The sequence below is a fragment of the Chaetodon auriga genome, chromosome 10, assembly GCF_051107435.1.
Source record: "Chaetodon auriga isolate fChaAug3 chromosome 10, fChaAug3.hap1, whole genome shotgun sequence".
In the NCBI taxonomy this organism is placed as follows: Eukaryota; Metazoa; Chordata; class Actinopteri; order Chaetodontiformes; family Chaetodontidae; genus Chaetodon; species Chaetodon auriga.
Window position 1 is genome coordinate 12148546 of NC_135083.1, and position 19519 is coordinate 12168064.

At 43.0% G+C, this 19519-nt stretch overlaps 1 protein-coding gene across 1 annotated transcript; it reads right to left on the reverse strand.

Annotated features, from left to right (window-relative positions):
• Positions 1 to 511: 511 nt before the first annotated feature.
• On the reverse strand, positions 512 to 18248 carry bgnb (biglycan b). Its single transcript, XM_076740579.1, has 8 exons — positions 18032 to 18248; positions 9930 to 10194; positions 6940 to 7052; positions 6102 to 6315; positions 5851 to 5961; positions 4424 to 4517; positions 2086 to 2224; positions 512 to 1990 (listed from the first exon to the last, which is right to left on the reverse strand). Exons 2-8 carry the CDS (start codon positions 10177 to 10179, stop codon positions 1793 to 1795), a joined length of 1119 nt encoding a protein of 372 aa, XP_076596694.1. The 5' UTR covers positions 10180 to 10194; positions 18032 to 18248; the 3' UTR covers positions 512 to 1792.
• Between the last annotated feature and the right edge of the window lie 1271 nt (positions 18249 to 19519).

The following is a 19519-nucleotide window of genomic DNA, read 5'->3' on the forward strand; positions in this document are numbered from 1 at the left end:
CTGTGCAGTTTCATTAAGGGAAATTTTCCACAGATTCTGCCTTCACCCAGCCCTTCTTTGTGTGTGTGTGTGTGTGTGTGTGTGTGTGTGTGTGTGTGTGTGTGTGTGAGTGAGTGTGAGTGAGTGAACTCCGGAAAAGAGCTTGAAACTGTGGGATTGAATGCCACAGCAGAGATGAAAGAATCTCACAATGCTGTAGGAACGTGACAAGAAACTGTGGTACGACCAGTCAGTACATGTGTTGTGGCTAAAAATAATTCTCAAAAACATCTAAAACCCAGAGAAGATAAATTAAACACTTTGTAGATTTTCTTTTTCTCATCAATTAAAAAACTCTTTGTCAAAATAAGTCAGTTTTAAGACTCTGATTGAAAAATGCAGTAGTAAAATCTCACAAATCTTTGCAGCATCAGTTTTTGTCATGCATCGAATGTAATGTGAGCTTGCTGTGCGTGCTTGTACTATAAATGGCAAATTATAAAGTGTGGACCCAAAATTTCTCTACACAAAGTGATATTTCTCCTTTATTTCTCACACAGCATCCAACCCAGGGGCATCAGTTGTTCTCTGGCTTTGTGCAGCAGGCTAAAAATGTCTTTATTCACATGCAGCAGTAGCTTGTCAGATTACAGAACAGAAACAGGACAGAATACTTATGGCAAGAGTAGTTCCACATAGGTCTACCAACGCAAACAGACTAACCCTCCAATAACCCTGAAGCAGATAAAGCATAACAGAAAAACTGTGCAAAAAATGCATTAACACTACTATTGTTTGTAGCACTATGTAAACACACTGCCTTCATTGTCTCAAAGCAAAGCGGATGTGTGTTTTCTCAAACTGGGGCAAACCCCCACTACCTCAGCGTCCCCTCAAGGAATACTGTATTAAAGTATCATACAGACAGCATATTAGTTAAGGCACAGAATAGACTTGTCACACAGGCAGGCTGGTGGTTCAATTATCTCTGGTCAATAACAAAAATGTTGAGCTCTGAAAATCAACTGCCATGATACTGTATATACACAAATGTTTTTGAATTGCTTAACTTGAATAATAGTTTCTACTTTTTGTGCAATTGCTTTTGTGTCTGTAAATCGTGGAAAATAGACCCAAATCCGTAACTAGTTGTTTATTAATACAGTATAATTAAATCACAGAGTTGAGGGCCAAATGGCTTCGGACCGATGAAACAGGGACAATGTGATGTATCTGCCAAATCAGCACACACAGAAAGTCATACAGAGCACCTTTTTATGTATATATATATATAAAAAAATCTATAATGCATTGCTTTTCTATTTCTTTACTTGTAATCTTAAAAATGTTAATAAGACAAAAATGACTTCTATCACAATTAGCACTACTTTGTAAAAAATATGGAATGAAATGCTTCACAAGTTTTCAGTACGCATTTTTCATGGATTTAGGTTGGGGGGAAAACATTCTTCTCAGACAGTCTCCTCTGTTTCATCCATTTCAGATGGCAAAACTTTCAGAACCTTAAATTCAAAAATGCAAAAAACTCAGGTGAAGTACTGTAAGGGCTTTGCTTTCCACTCCCTTCAAGTTATGTGATTGTATTTTTCACTTCTCTTTCTATTACATCAGTTTATTGCCCATCTTCTCCATCATTCATCCTCTCCAAAAACACTAATAATAATAATAATATTAATAATAATAATCTCAAATAACTCCTGCCATCTCTCAGGTTTTTTTCGTTATTTAAATTATCTGCTCCTCCTCCATCCCCTTCCCCTCACTCTCTCCACCTCTCAGTATCCCCCTGTCTTTACTTTTTGTAGTTGCCAAACTGAATGGCCAGCCGGTCGCTGACACAGCGGAATGTGGCCGGTTGCACCTCCCAGTAGTTGACAGGGTTAGAAAACAGGCTGATGCCGTTATAGAATGTCCTCTTCATCCCAAATCCTCGAGGGCAAAAGTCATCCACACCCACCTTGTTGATGTTGTTGGAATGGAGGTACACCACCTAGAAAGTACAAGTGGCATGATAAAGGGTGAGTGGAGCATTGTTGAAACATTCAACATCAGATGGCAGACAAAATGTGAGCATGTTAGACTCACCTGCAGGTATTTCATATCAGGGAGGCCTCTGGGAACACGAGTGAGGCGGTTGTGGTCCAGATGTAGCTCTCTCAGTCTGGGGAGGTAGGACAGACTGCCGTTCTCTATGTTACGGATATGGTTAAAACCAAGGCCCAACCTGGAAAAAGTGAGACCGGGGGAGAGATGTGAAATAGGCAGATCAAATCAGAAATTAGGCAGCTGCATGGTACATTTAGCTTAAGTGTTTTACTTGTGTGAACTGCAAATTCCCTGATAAATATCACTGGATACTAAGGTATACTATGCAGGATTGTCCTGAAAAACATGCCCGTCAGTCATCACTTATGGCCTACTAGCTGTGTGTGGTGGTGTAAGTGTCTGCAGAGACCATGTCCTCTGCCTGTCTTTTCTTATTTCATTATTATTTTCCTGTGGCTGTGACGTTTGCTGCAACCTTTGGGCAGTGGGTGTGTATCCCCAAGCCAATAACAGCATGCAGGGTGTGACATCCGGACTGTATAAAAAGGTAAGGACCCGGTGCCAGACACTGAACAGAACGCATCCAAGAGGGAGCTACGAAAATGTCAGACAAAAACGTAAATATATCAAGGCGAAACACCAAGCTCGTTCCAAAATGAAAGTGAATCTGGGGTTGGCTTTCTCCCGCTGGTGAGCGCTGAAGGAGAGGATGGTGATGAAGAGTGACACTGAGTAGGCCTGTTTTTTGTTGGACAGGTATGTGCCAGCAGTTAGCTTTGTTACCTTGCTAAAGTATTGGCTTGTCCTTTAGAATAAATGTAATGTTCCTACAATAGTAGCTTGCAGTGTACATACAAGCAGTACGTTTGGGGATCTGCAGGTTCCCTCCCTTTTGCCTTGTGTGCTCCTGTGTTTTCCGTCTCATTCTGTCGACGCCACCTTCTCCAAATTAAAGGGATTGTTCACCTCTTCCCCCGTTCCTAATTAAACCAGATCCAGCCCTTGAATTTGTGGAGGAGGTGAAGGCATATGACACCGACGTAGGGGTGGTGTTATCCAAACACTTGGGTGTGGACCAAAAACTCCACCCGTGTGCCTTCTTCTCAAAAAATGTATCACTAGCGCAATGGAACGACAATGTCGGGGACAAAGAACTTCTGGCAGTGAAGATGCCGCAAGAGGAGTGGTGTCACTGGTTTTCGGGTTCAGAACAACCCCTTGTTGTTTGGATGGACCACAAGAATCCCTCATGTATCCAGTCCGTGAAGAGACTCAACTCCCATCAGGCATGGTGGTCCTTGTTCTTCAGTTGTTTCAACTTCACGCTCACCTATCACCCCGAATCCAAGAGTGTGAAACCTGACGCCCTGTCCCAACAACAGACTCTGGATGAGTCCTGCTCTGAGCCCAAGTCAGTCTTCCTTGCATTGTGGTTTGTGGCCACAGTGTTCTGGGAGATTGAGGAGGTGGTAAGAAAGGTGCAGCAGTTTCAGCCAGACCCGGGTAATGGTCCTTCGAACCGCCTTTTTTTGTCCCTGTTTCTGTTTTGTCCCAGGTACTGCAATGGGGCCACAAGTTTGCCTGCCACCCCGGAACCACCAGGATCCTACAACTCCTCCAGCAACACTTCTGGTGGCCTGGGATGGGTCAGACACCTGAGAGTATGTAGAAGCTTGTCCCATCTGTGCTTAAGGGAAGACCTCCCAACAAGTACCTGCCAGTCTCCTAAGACTGTTGCCAGGCGCAGGTCAGCCACGGTCACACATCGCTCTGGACTGCATGACTAGACACATTCTCCAGCCCTCGCCCTGCCACTCTGCCTTGCTTGGATTCCCTTTCGGACCTGGAACTGGATTCTCTTTTGGACTTGATACCTCTGACCTGCTTGTCTGCTTTATGGAATGATTCTCTTACATTGATTGAGAAAAGACTATTAAACTATTTAAACCTCTGTCCTACTCCCATCTCCTTATCTGAGTCAAAGCATGTGGGTCTGTACACTTGCCATATCGTAACCGTACGCTCCAGGTGGCGCTGAGCCAGTGAGGAGGGGCAAAGTTTGAATGTTGCATTTCTAAATTCAAAAATTCTTGAATTGTGTACTTTTAAACCGGGTGAGAATTAGGGCTGCAGCAGCCTGGCAATACTCATATGATCATAAATAACCACATTGGACATTATAAGTGTGTAGAGAGGAAAGACAGATTAGAGTCAAGTCAAAATGTCTGCTGTGAAAAAGGCAGACTCAGAGACACCAACCATAAGGTACATGAAAAGTTTCGATCCTGAGTTTTTTAAAAATCACAAGCAAATCCATCATGGAGCAAGGAATTAGTTATGGTTTGAAATGAATTTGATGAGGAAGTGTGAAAGATACCTGTACAGGTTTTTGTAGCGGCTCAGGTCCTCCAGTTCCACAGCCTGGATCTCGTTGTGGTCCAGATGAAGCTCATGGAGACTCTCTGGGAGGTCTGAGAGACAGATACAATACCTTTAAGGCTCACTCAGCGGGGAGTTTTGTCCTGTTCCATTTAGTTTTGTTGTCTAAACCAAAGAACTGGTTCAATTTTAACCAGAGCAAATGGCGACCGTTTCACAATGTTAACCATGTGAAAGCGAAGGTGTGGTACGTCTATCACTGGTTGTCTTCAGTGGTCATATATGTCATTTTGGGAGTCACTGGCAATCAAGCAACCTGTCTAATTTTGCATGTTTCTGTAAATTGTTCCACTTTTGTTGAGCATGATATTTAAAAGCCAGTTTCCTAACCTCAGTATTAATATATTGATTTTCAAGGACCAGATAGTTTTGGGACTCAGTGCAGTACGAACATGATGTAGAGTTAAAAATACACACAATATACTCAGTCCAGAAATGTGATGTAAATAAATAGAATGCAGTGCTATGTTCTTCTCACTGCCAACGACTGCCACCCAGCTTTCTCATATAATAAACAATGATGAGTTGTAAATCCACCCCAACTTATGAACCTAAGGGTGGAACGACAGACTGCATCAAGAGTTTTAAGGGTGGAGGCAGGAGGATGCATGCAAATTATCATAGTCCATGACAGATAAAGCACAGCTTGTCATTAAGCCACAGACCAAGGGAGTTATACAAGGATGCTGTTTCAGCTGGTGTCCCATTAAGAGTAGTAACATTCACTTCAACAGAACCGTACATTTTCTATAGAACAGCATGCATTATGTTTTTCCTGGGTTTACCAGTTCTTTCAGATCAGTTTAAGTTTGCTATACAGTACAGAAATCAAAATGCAAGTTTTGAACTGCCTGGACAACAGAAGGCGCTGTTATAACTAATGTCTGCATGCAGTTGTTTGCTGCACTTGCTCGCCTGTTTAGCTCTTGCAAACCAATCTCTGCTGGTTAATGGAAGAAGCAGCCACAGACAGCAGATTTAAAAATGCTGCCAAACACAGAGATTTACCGAGCACTGATATCAGCATTGTGTGACCTTTCTGGGCGAGGCCTTGAATGTAATGGATGTTCATTTATATGTAAAAATCCTTCATCGCAGCTTAAAACAAACACCATTAGAGAGCTTCTGGTGGGTGTTTTCTTTTTCCCTTTGGAAAAGCCACCAGTTTAGCTTTTTCCCCTTGTTTGTACTCTTTGTGTTATGGTAATGAGCTGCTGGCTTCATATTTAGCATACAGACATGAAAGTGGTCTCAATTTTCTCATTCAGTATTTTTTTCACAATGGTGAACTGTTCCTGTAAACATAGCCTCAAACTGTGTGATGCATCCACTGTAACCATGTAAGCCACACAGATGAATTGTTACCTTTTGGCACCCCAGTCAGTTTGGCCTCTGATATACGCAGATAATTCAGTTTCAGTCCCTTGAAAGCTCCAGGCTCAAAACCACTGTTGTGGAGGGGGTTTGCTCCCATTTCTGCAAGATGAAGGGAATATTTGCGGCATGAAATGAATTTCAGTCTCTTTAATCCAATGCCTTTGCTATACAGTGGTAAATACAGTGGTGAGCACCACCGAATATAGCCTAAATTTGTTGAAGTCATCAGTGTTTCTGACCTATGCAGTTCATGCTGCCCAGTCCTGCGAAGGCTCCATCTGCCACCTTCTTGATGCGGTTCTCGTGGATCCTCAACTCAACCAGAGAGGCAGGCAAGTTCTTGGGGATAGTCGTCAGCAGATTCTTGGAGAAGTAGAGCTTCTGCATGTGCTTCAGAGGTAAAAATGCTCTGGGGTGGACTCTAGAAATGTGGTTATTCCTCAGAGACAGACCCTAACAAAAAAAGAAAGAAAGGAAAATCACGGAGAAGCACTTTATTTGATTTGTGTGAAAACCTCAGTAGCAGGAAAATTAAAAGAAAGAAAGCTAAAATAATACATAAAATAATAAATGCAATAGAGCTTGTGTTTGCATGTGTGAATGAAAACAGTTCACAGCAGTCCATCACCTTAGCAGACAGTCTCCTCACCTGTACTGGCTGAAGGATGGAGACAGATGTAGGCTGAGGTAAACAGACCTTAATAGAGATGTCATTGTATAATGTCATGTTTGGAGTTTCCTACGCTGCCAGACTTAATATTGCTCTTGGTCAGCGCTTTTGAATGCGGGTCAGGAGTGAGCAAAGCCATTTTCCTAAGAGAGGCAAGGATGTGAGCATACTCCCATTTGGTTTGGGCTCAAACTTAATACAATTAAAGCTCTCAGAGCGAAGGGCGGTGGAGGGCGAAAAAGAAAGGAAATGAACCTCTAAATCTCCGAGGAGACGGAGGGTCATAATGATATTTCACACCGCCGAAGCCAATACAAGCTGAGCTGAGCCGGTTACACATTCTTGAGAGGTGCTGAGCTAATGCTGAGTGGGACATTATGACTGTGACCAGACTGTGTGTCTCTTACATATAAGTTAGTGAGGCCTTTGAAGTCATTCTCTTTGAGCTCAGTGATATGGTTGTTCTGCAGGTCCAGGAACTTGGTGTCCCGAGGAATATTCTTTGGCACCTCGGTCAGACCTGAGGACAAGACCAATAAAAACACAGAGGGGAATCACACTCCATTAAATGCTTCCATGGATGACTGTGAACCAACACCCTAAAAACCAGTTTGTTTTCAATGGGCAAGCTCTTAGGATATCTTAGTCAGACATAGACCTTGGAAAATAAATAGTCACTGCGTGTTTTAAAACCTCCATCAGGCCCCAAAATTCACCCAATCACACTCCCACACAATCTCAAATGAGCACTTTGGGCCTCCTTGTCTATTATTTTAATGAGAGGTGGACATAGACACAAGCATGGAGGTCACACAGAGACGTCAAAGCAGCACATAACCAACATTACTGGTTTGTCACTGACAAACCGACATTCATACACACACTCTCTCTCTCTCACACACACACACACGCAAATTCCCCTCACAGCAGATGGGGACACCAGATGTTTTCCGTCTGGTTTCCATTTGACAGAAGTTACAAAGGATGTGACTTAAATGATCAAAATCACACATGAAATGAAAGGGAGACGGGCACAACCCTGACACACACACACACACAGAAATACAAGCTGTGTGTGTTAATGTGTGAGTGGTGAGGCTGTCATCCCATTTGGAAACATGGGTGTTTTCATTTTGGTTTCTTTGTGACAGAAACACCTGCTAAGTGCTAGTTAACACCCTCAGTGACAAGCGTAAGTACCAAAAGCTGTTACGGTTAGTGTTGCTTATGAGTATTGTTTACCAAGCAATAAATCCATGCAGTGCTAAGAATGGGTTACAAGTGGACAGTGTTAGGAAATACACCTGCATTATTCCACACAGGGATCTCTCTGGAAAAATGACTCAGCACACGTACAAACATGGCAACCAGTGGTCATTGACAAGACCACATCACAGGGCCACGTGGACAAGTGTATCAGATGTGGTCAGTGGCGCAGACAGCCCACGGTAAGCGAATCCCGACCAGGCCCGACCTCATCTGGACCATGACCATGATGCAACCAGACCTGCTGGTGAGAAAGCGCCAGCTGTCCCACTGGGATCCAGTTTGCCACCAACCACATCTGACCCACAGGCCTTTACCCAGAGCTGTCCATCTAGAGTTAAGTTTAGATATATGGCTTTGGCTGTACTGTGCCACACCCTCCATGTCACCACACAGGATCAAACCCTCAGCAGCTCCCTCTGGCATTCCGCTCAAACCACGTCTTCACGTCCTCGCTGAGAGATGTGGAACTTTATAGCGCAGCCTCATCCAAGAACTCAAGCTTCAGGGAGCAAAGATAAATTCATTAAAGCCGTGGATGAAAGTTTAAATTATAAACCAACTCTGTCTCTATGATTTACTTTCCTCAAATGTAATAAAGTTATTACAGCTGCTGTGAGAGCAACCTGACTCCAAAAGTGCAGAGTGTTCCCGGGTGCATTCATGTGGTAGGAAATATTTACCTTCCAGTCAACACCTGCAGCTTTCGACATGCATCCTGCCAACTGGAAACCTTCAAATTTGTATGCCTGCATCAAACCTAACAGACACGATAAACAGACCTGAGAAAACTTTCACCGACACGCTGATTAACTGAATCTCTTAACCCTCTAAACCCCAAACCACAGTACTTCAACCATATCTACCACAAATCTCAAAGCCTTTACCACAAACTGACAAAACTAGCACCCTCTCAAACCCCAGCGCCCCTCAGCGCAAACAGCCGACATCATGCTGGGATGCACACAGAGAGGAGACAGACGCCACCGCCAAAATACATCTGCTCTAAATAAGCACTTGACATCTCGGAAATTATACGCTTCCATATTTACCCGCTGCAGAAAGGCCGGGGACAGTAAATATATAGAGCTTGTAAAATGATGATTCGACGAAACCATTATGTCTAAACACAGACAGCTTATTAGAGTTATATAGCCAGTATAACGTGAGGAATCTTTATATCCACAAGTAAGGCTGAATTCAGTTCCTTTGGTCCTTTAAGAGTAGACAGAGGAAGAATAGCATGCACTTATAATATCCACAGTCATGAAACTGTAGTGTGTGCTTATATGGAAACATGACTAAAATTAAGCCAGACTGTAAAAGCATCATGGAAATCATATTTTAAGCTTTTGTTGATGTGTCAAGAAATAGCTGAATGTTTTTGTGTCCTTTTCTGTTTGCATGTTTTGCTAGTGGAACTCGTAAGTGAATATTCATAATCCTCACGTCCTTATTTCTATTCAAAAACGCCTCAGCGGTGCACATAAACATAACTTTTATCTCTCCATCGTCCTTTCCTTTTAATCATCTCCTCCATCTTTAAATCTCTTTAAACTAACCCATCCTTCCCTCCGTCCTCCCCTGCTGTTTTGGCTTTACATTAAACATCCTTTCCGCATCCCAAAAACAACATAAAACAGCTCCTTAAAGACAGTGAGGAAATTATAAACTTTTCATCTCCTCCCATCAAAGTGTCCCTGTTTTTGTCCACTACTGTGTCTCTCTCTCTGCCTCCCTCTCTCTCCCTTTCCGTCCTTTTTATTTTCTCTTCCCCCTTCCTTTAGTCTTTTCTCCTTTTCTGCTCAGACTGTCGCTCTCCCTTTCTTTCCCACCCAGCATCTACAACAAAGTCTGGAACATAAAATCCCTCAAAGACATGCCTCTCCTTGTCAAAATACACCAGCATTATCTGCGAGAAAGACATTCCTCTCTTAGATAATACACCAAAGGGGGGGCTTTATTCTCTGGAGCTATGAAAGTCATGCAAGGCTCGGGCCACGCTCACTCACTCTGTCATTCAGCTCATTTGCTTTCCTTTCTGAGCCTCTTGACACACACTTACAAATGATGACGAAGCATCACAGACATGCATCTCTCTCTCTCTGTTGTTTCACACACTCTCACTGACCGAGGTCAGAACACTGGACGACCCGCAGCTGACAGTGGCAGCCGAAGGGGCACATGGGTATGTCAGGGGGGAGGATCTCGTCTACCGCCGAGCCTTCTTCCTCGTCCCTCATCATCGTCATTATCCCGCCGCTGTCCATGCTGTCCATGGCAAAATCCCAGAAGCCTCTCTGCTCAAAGGGCAGGGCCGAGGAGGAGGAGAGCAGCTGCACCATGCATAGCAACAGCAGGAGGGAGCAATGTGGCAACATCTTTAGCTTACACACCTGAGAAAACAGAAGAGGGGAGGAGTGCAGAGTCAGTTTTATTGTGCATGAATGGATACACTCAACAACAAGCTGGAACTAATGCAGTCTAATCCAGCAGCCCTACAATGAATCCTACATTCAAAAGGTTGTAATATATATATATATATATATATATTTTAAGACAGGTATCGATTCAGCTTAATTATCATTTTGGTGCTATTGAATTGCATACAGAGAGGTGTTTCTAATTTTTTGTCCGCCCCATTTATATCAGTGAGATTAGATGGAAATATGCCCATAAGTGTGTGGATTCAGCTGGTATCTGTTGATATTTGATCACTGATTAATTGTGAATTTCTTATTATAGTTCAGAATGCAAAGGCCACATATAAGTAGTTATTTATAAAATCTTTGACGTGGAACTTATCTTCCCTCTAAGCAAAGTCTAGACTTGGCGTAAGTGACTTTCCTTGTGGCTATGTAGAGATATTGCAGCTTGGCACTCATATAAGTCCGAGCATGTGTTGAACTTTGCCTGAGGTTCATGAACAATAATCACTTTCTCCACTGATTGCAGTGATGCATTGGTTCATTTGGGAGAGCTCAGGCATGCCAGGCTCCCCTCCCTTCACCTTAATGCTGCAGTTACGCGTGGCTATTCTTTTTTTTTTTTTTCGCTTGTAGTTTAAGGTCAGACCATTTCTTTTTAATCCTAACCACAGTTTTGTTTTTCTGCCCCACTTTGTTCGGTGCATTGGCGACACACTCCAAGGCTGCGCGTTTGGCTTTGTTTGTCAACCCACTACTGTATTTAGTCCACTGAATAATACGTGTAGCCTGGCTTTAGTCGCCTTGACCATCATTGTGATCTCATTTCCCCAAAAAGTTTGTTGTTCTCTTTTGGTTCGTGGATATTCCTGACTAAACCCTCATTTGAGCTGGCATTTTATAGGGGGAAATCACAAAGCAGGTGCTGTCAATTTCAGTTGATTTCAGATTTGTAGATCACAGGTACAAGTACCTAAGAAAGGCGTTTTATGCTCAGCTTTTTTGAATCAAACATAAGTGCTCTGTCAGAAGTGATCTTTCAACTAAATTAAAGTATAAATCTTACATTTCTTTAAATGAGGCCTGAAGTAGAATTATTCCAGCACAGAGGTACTGGTTGGTTTCAGGACAAGAAATGATGCTGCCATGTATAGCCTGCTGTGTGCACTGGACTTAATGAGAATATGTGGGTGACAGAGTTCATACACAATCCACAGAGAGGGAAGTGGTGTGTGTGTGTGTGTGTGTCGGTGTGTGCTTGCATGCATGTGTGTGTGGTGGGGGCCGTCAGCAGGGGCCGAACAGCAAACCCTTGCCCCAGGCATCCCTAATAGGTAAATCCAGCCATGTGCACGAAGGTTTTAAATTCATAGCTAAGGGTAATGGCCAGTAATAAATGGACATTGAAATATTATGAAATGGTCTGCTTATCCTTAATTACAAAGCGCTGCTGTTTATACCACACCTCACAGGCAGGCCAGGAGCTGCAGGCTGGTGAGGAGAAATGGACTCATTCCCCCCTGGGAAACTCGCCAGGAATCGACTCTGGGAAAGAAAGTCACTTAAACCACAGTGACAAAATGTCACTGTCTGCTTCCTGCACACTGAGTCCTTTCCTAGGAGTGTAAGTCTCTTCTCACTGGCCAATCAGATAGTCTAGAGGACATCACCTCAGAGGTGGAAAACTTTATTCCTGCAACCGAGCAGTCAAACAAAGCCACCATTCACTTAGAGGGGAAACTGGGTGTGCATGTACATGTGTCTGTGTGCGTCCGCATGTCATGAAACACAGACTCCATGATGTCACAGCTGTACACACACACACACAGACACACAGACACACACTGCTAATTGAGGTCACCAGACATGTGAGCATGTGCGTGTCTGCGTTTGTTTCCTTCCTTTATCCTGTCTGCACTGACCTCACACTTCAGCGCAGCCAACCCTCCCATTCAACCGAAAATATAATTCCTAGAAAAACTAATTATTACCAGGCCAATTGATCCTTAGAGCAGGAAATCGTGACCCTTAACCTGAAGCTAATCCTATGAAGTGAAGCCTAGAATTGGACCCTTGGGTGACCTAAAACCCTATAATCTCTAACCGCGTCGTGTTAATTCCTCCTCTGATCCCCAGCTCTGTAATCCTACAGCTGGAAAGTGATGCCAACGGTTAGCATGCAAATTGACTTTCCAGGGAAGTTTAAGAATCCTGTTGCAACACGATCGCAATTTAACTGGAAGCAAGAGGCAAAGTTTGGCTGTCAGCACTATCGGGCCAAGAGATGGATGAAAGGAAGGAGCGGGGAGAGGAGGTTAAGAGTGGGAGAGGGAGGAATGACATAACAATCAAAAGGAGTGAGAGTTCAGAGAGAGGCTGACAGAAGAAGATGCGCATCATTTATTTCCACCAGAATGTATTGGGGTGAAATTTTGGACAGTGTGTTCGGGAGATGTCAGACGTGACAGTAACATTTAACTAACGTGTATTTTCGCTCTGTTTGCTGCTGACTTGCCTCAAACCTATTCTACTAAACGCGACCTTGCTTGATCTTCACCCGGCCTTTTTCACCTAATGTCCCAGGATATTTTTAGACGCACTGGCCGTTCCCTTTCAACATTTTAAACAACTTTGAATGGCTTAAAAGAGAGACTGCAATAATAAAGCTTGCGAGTGGGGTTTAAAGGGCTTTTTAATGTTGCGGAAATGCCTTTCATTCCACACTTGGTGAAAAAAAATGTTCTCTAAACGGATACTGATCTTTTAAATTGCAAAAGTAGAGCCTTAACAAAAACACTCCACAAAGAAGAATGTGGTCAGAGGTACGTACATCACCGCGTGTGGCCGATGAATTAACAACACATCAGCACTTAGCGACTATCCATCACCTAAAATTCAAGCTGAGTTTTGAGTCCTGAATTATTCAGGACTGTGCATGAGAAAAAAAAAAAAAAAAGATCCATTTTCAGTCTGTTAAAGTTGCTTATGCAATCCCCTGCAACTGGAGAGCGTTTTTGCTCCATTCAAAGAAATAAAAGCATTGTTTAGGGACATTAAAATCAGTAAAACAAAGAGCCTGTGCATGATGTGGACCTGACTTGGAGGCATGAATAACTGGCCCCTGCAGTCTGCTCCCTGCAATAAAAATAGCTGCCAAATTATACCATTTTGCAGAAAAGAAAAAACACCACTGGCCTTGGCTTGGCCAGAAGAATGCAGCCAAGAGGACATAATGAGGGCATATATGGTCAGTATCACACAATGACACGCAACACAGAAAAGAGCTGGGATGCACAGAGAAGACACCACCACACTTATTTATACACCTACAATTTCTGCAACTTGTGCTTTGCAACATTGTGGGATAGACCAAGTATATATCGTAAATCAAGAACTGTGGCACCCATGCTCTCATCTGTGGAGCCATTTTTCATCTGTCAAACCAATGATTTGTCAGCCATTTGTCGAGATGTGGTAGTTGATGGAGATCTGCAGACAGAGGTGTTGGGAATAATGGAGGAGTGAAAAAAAGGGAGACAGGAACAAGAACAGTCTATCATCATCCGGGAATGACGTGTAAGGCTACTATAAACACAACATGACGATAAGGCTAAAGTACATCCCACAATCGAGCAGCCTCACTGGCTGTAATAACCATTTTAATCTGGCCCTGGTGTGTGTATGAATTCCTCTTCTCTCCCTACAGTTAAGCTGTGAGCCTTCAAACATCCGGTGTGGGACAGAAACAAACCAAAGGCTTCAGTCTTAATTGTTATTGCCTCGGCTCTCCTCCCATCCAAAGGCCAAGAGTGGTTTAATGGATGGATGGATGGGCAGCTATTCTCGTCTCGCTCGCTGTGTTTGTCTCCGAGGTGCTGTGGTGTGTGTGTGTGTGTGTGTGTGTGTGTGTGTGTTTGTGTGTGTTGGGGGGGTATAGGAGTAGAATGACAATTATGAAGGAGACAGACAGAAAGAAAGAGTGGGAGTTGTATGTGGAGAGAAGGATGTGAGAGCTGAACCTGCAAAAGATACAGGGAAGTGTCTAATCAACACTTACATCACAGACAAAGCAGTTTGCAGAAATGTCTTGGCTGCACTATATGACCAAAAAGTATGTGGACAATATTCGTGAAAATGCATGCCTTTTTTTTGGTTTTCATTGTTAAAGCTATGTCTCCTAGTTCAGATCAGATCCTCCGACCCCCGCAAACAGAACTCCCTGCAGCCAGGTTCAAAAATCTTCTAAGAATAAAAAGCTCCACTCAGACAAGGGGAGGCTGTTATGGAAGCAGATTAATGCCCGTGCTTTCGAAATGCGATGGCCAAATCACATTTGGGTGTAATGTTCAGGTGTCCACATACTTTCGGCCATACAGTCGAGCTCATCCTCCCCCCCAGAAACATTTAACAAGATGGAGGCTTCTCTCTCTTCTGCAGCAATGATTATTTTCCTTCAATCAAAGACAAAGAGAAGAAACAGGAGGAAATTCCCTGTTGGTGTAAAGGTGTGTCGGCTCATGCCCAGTAAGTAAATCTCTTTCTCTGTCTCTCTCTCTCTCTCTCGCACACACACACACACACACACACACACACACACACACACACACACACAATAAGAGAGTCTGAACCTCTAAAGGTGATTGAAGCTGTCATAACAGGCCCCAGAGGAGAGAGACTTTTATGAAGATACGAATTCCAGTGGTTTACTATTGGATTTGAAAGATGTAAATAGGATTACGGACTGAGACAGAGCAACAGAGAAGACATGAGAAAGGGTTTAGTGATGGATAGATGCTGGCTGATAATAAAACACAGCGGTGTCGCTGAAAGCACCATCTGGTGAACAATCCACCCAACAAGTGTACCAGTTGTTTGAGTTTCCCACACCCAGTGTCTGAGATTAGATTTACATTTCCTATATGCACAATCCATCAAGTGCTGGGTACTTGTCAGCCATCACATCCACCACAATTACTTTGATGTGGCCAGAGTTCCCACAAGGCAGCCTTTGCCCTTGTCAAGCTAAACAAACATTTAAGCTATATGCTCTCTGTGTGTAGCCAAGAATAATCATTTCCTCAAGATACACCAATGTTTGGTCTCCCATGACTGCAGTTGAGAGAAAGGCAATCACTGTTACCTCCCACCCAGTCAGATGCACCACCCCCATTTTCTCTTGACTCGTATGAATTGATGCCACCTTTCCTCCACAGAGAAAGTTTTAATTGCTGCGACTGTAAAATCATCCATTTTATATGCACACAACCCCTTTTATTACTGCACGTTTTATGCTGCTCTTGTCTGTGTCTTCAGCATGTTGGCACCACCATGAAACCTCAAAGCTGGAGATGCCAAAATCCATTAAGCCTCACAATATCAATCAAGACGTGAACTGCTGGCTCATTTTATCTTTGTATTCGTATTCAGGAGAACATCAGCTCTGCTCCTTACATTGTGTTGGCAGTCGTGTGAGCAGAGTTAAGGTGGGGCAGAGAGCTTACCAAAAGTGCCAGCTGGCGCCACACTGTTGGTATATTTGCTGCCGCCACGTCAACACTCAGTGGCGATTAACATCACATGGTGGCTCAAAGTGATCACAGTGCTGACGGAGCACAAAATATTTTACATGGCTTAGTATTGTGTTGCAGAGAATAAATCTAATTTTGGCAGGCGTTGCTCCATGGGATATTCGTTTGTTTTCAGTAAGAGTATTGTATTTTTGCCCAACCCATCATGTTATTCTGAGCAGGATCCAAGCTGCAATAAACTCTGACACCTAAAAAAAAACACAAATGTAAAACTCACACAAATGTTTGCTTGTGGGCATGCAGGCTGGCCCAAACACATTCGCACATGTATACACACACACATATGTGAACCACCTATTTTGGTCTCAAATCTAAAGTCCACCTACAAAATGATCTGGTCATTTGGTTGACCTCCCTCACCACTCCATGCATTCGAACACACACACACACACACACACATGCACACGCACGCACACACACACAACCCAAATTCATGTACTCTTCAGACAGTAGAAGTTAGAGCTAGGCGGGTCCAGTAGGAGCGTTCGGGTGGAGTTAACTGCCCCAGCGGCTGTAATTTGGTGACTGCTATCCCTAAAAAAAGGAACAGTTTGGCAGCTTCTCTGTAGCCGCCAAGCTTGGATGTGGTGGCAAGCTGCTCAACGCTGCAGAGACAAGGCCTAACCAGAGAGGAACAGAGAGCAGAGTAATACAGAAGAACAAAAAAGAGCAGAATCAGACAACAGCAGGGAGACGACTGACCTGAGGATGCCTGTGGGCAGATGAGCCTCATTCAAAGTATGCGGAGTATTCCAGAGTTTTTGCCAGTTATAAGTGGGCTATGAATAGAGACTGTAAACAATGGCTGCTTTTTCAAAAAACCAAAATGGAACAATCAGCAAGTTTTACTGTCAAAACATGGAAAATGAAACATTTCCAGAGGTCGACTTGAACTCTGACTTGAATTAAAAAGTGCAAGAGTCAGGGAACAGTTAACCGCTGAATTGGCATCAAACTGAAGCCGATCAATGAGGGTAGAAAGAGCTCAGCCGTCTGCGGGTCCAGTATGGAGCTATAGGAGAAGTGTGGATTTGATCCAAAACACCGATGTTGAGACAGGCAGGTGGATGGACAGACAGGCGGAACGGACTTGCAGGTGAAAAGTGGTCAACCCACAGACTGGCTAATAGGCAGGTGGGCTGGGAGGTCAGGAAACACTGATTTAGACTCTCAGTTTGACTGTCTGACCATTGACTCCACACTCAAACACTGTCTTTGTACAGTAAGGTGACTCAGTTAAATCCAATGGCAGACCTACAAATGGCTCATACGTGGTAGTTAAGCACTGCTGGACCTGAAGCCAACAGCACAAGACAGAATGGGGCCACAGACGGGGAAGAGGTCTTTCCATAAAGAACTGTATGTTTATCTGTATCCTATTATGCGACAAAATAAAACACAGCGAGGAAAGGAGCAAGCTATAATAATCCTCCCACCAAATAAAGTTTCGCAGGCCACAGCTCTCTCAACGCATTTCAATCTGGACACAGCATGCGAGCGTAGAGGCTGAATTTGAGGGCAGCGCAGGCATGTGTACCAGAAGGGGTTGACTTGATTGGTACGTTTCACTATAATTATTCTCCCTAAATGATGATGCAGGGGTGGATGTAAAAGACCCGCTACGAATGCCCTGCTTTACATTTACAGTCTGATGTGAGCATAAGGACGCATTGATTTGAGGATAAGGTGAGTGGAAAAGTTTTGCTTTATCAGTATCTCATCCACCAATGATAGCTGCCACCGAGCAGTCTTTGGAGACTTGTAGCGCCATCTAGTGTAATTCCAGAGTGAGAGCGGAGGGAAAACTTAACAGCATCAGATGCGCATAAAGATGCCAGGAGCTGCATTATGTGGCTCAATGATATCGATAATATTCTTATGATAATCGTGAGGCGGGGAAAAAAATTTGATAAACATTTGACAGATTATGTGGCGTAAAATACAAACAACATCAGTGCGAAAATAAAAAAGTTAAACAAAGTAAATCAAATGGATAAAGATGAAAGTACATATGTAGCAGCAGCGTTTATAGCTATTAGAACCTGAATTTGTATTACTATGATATAACTACAGTTTAAGTTTCAACATGTCACATAAATTTTATTTATATATAATTATATTGTTAAATAAAATCAGCCTAGGTGGGGAAATGAAAAAGTTGCACCAGGCCAATTACAAGACTGAATAGTACATATAATAGAATAACCCATTTCCCCTACCTTATGGATAGAAATAAGATATTAATTCCAAATTCCAAAAATAGTAGGTTGAAGGCTCTTTTCTCCCTCTGTGCGTCAGATTATCCTGGAAAAATGTTGTCCTATATTTTCATCACATTTAGGGATTATTGCAGTATTTCCCCGTGGTCCTCTGACACCCAGCTGCAGCTCCTCCACCACTGTGTGCCACTGCAAACCGTGTCAGGGCACCGTGTGTGCTCTCTGCAGTCCAAACCGAGGAAATGACTGAGAGCCGGGGGGGTCAAGCCCATAAAGTTAACAAGCCAGCCTCCTTTCTCCCCTTTTTGGATGGAGGAAGGAAGAGGAGGAGGAGGAGGAGGAGGAGGAGGAGAGGCCAAAGTACAGTACTTCTGTGCAACTATAGTGGAGGTATATAACTTGTATTATGCAAAGTTAAAAGTACTCTTATGATAGTTCATAAAGTTGCATCATTCAAAAGTTGCATAAAACTTTACAGTATCAGAAAGATGAATAGACTAAATACAATGACAAGAACATTTTAGAAAATCTTACATTCCATCATATCTTTGGGTGGTATGTTTTTTTTGCACCCACAAGATGAGATTGTTCTAAGTACAAAAAACATTTCCCCCATAGTAATATCATGTTGATGTTTCCTACAGGAGAACAAAGAGAAGGAGACGGCGCAGTGTTTGAACTCCGTGCCCGAGGTCTGTAATTAATTGCGTTTGAAGGCATTTCAGATAAAAGACATTGTAATTTTCGCACTGCCACTTAAAACACAAGCCATAAACATGACATTGTCTGAAACATCTGGGACAGACTTCACTACAGTGCAATTGCAACCTACAGTAGCAGCGCAGGGACCCACAGTAAGTCATAATTGTGGCTCCTGTAATGAAGTCTTAAAGTAAGAGCATCAAAACTGTGTCTTCATGCAGTGGTATTAAAACAGGTTCCATCCAGGACTGTTTTCTCTCAACACCACCTTAGTGACAGGGAGGTTTTGCAGTGTAAAGCTACATAAAATAAATTATTTAACCACCTTTCATTTTTAGAAAATGTTGATCTTGTATATTACTTGAGGGCGGCAGAAACCTCAGTGCTGTATATTTATAATATACATCCTATTTGTTGTCAAATTGCTGGTCTGTGTAAAGCGTCTGGACACAGAAAAACGCCACCTCATTCTTTCTGGGGAGTTTTAGTCATTTAAACTTCCCTGCAAGTGTTTTTTTTTAATGTCTGCTGACTCACGGTTAACTTTTTTTTTTTTTTTTTTTAAATCACTATTTAACGACACAACACCGAGTCACACATTTCTCCCTGATTAGTACTGGGAGAGGACATGGTGATCCCACCAAGCTCCACCAAAATGTAGCAGAAAATGTATTTCTAGCACTGTGATTATAAAACGTATGATTTTGTGCCTTCTCACGGTTTTCTATTAAATTTCGTCTTGGCAGGATGAAGTGTTTTTCTCACTGACTCTGATTTCCTCTCCGT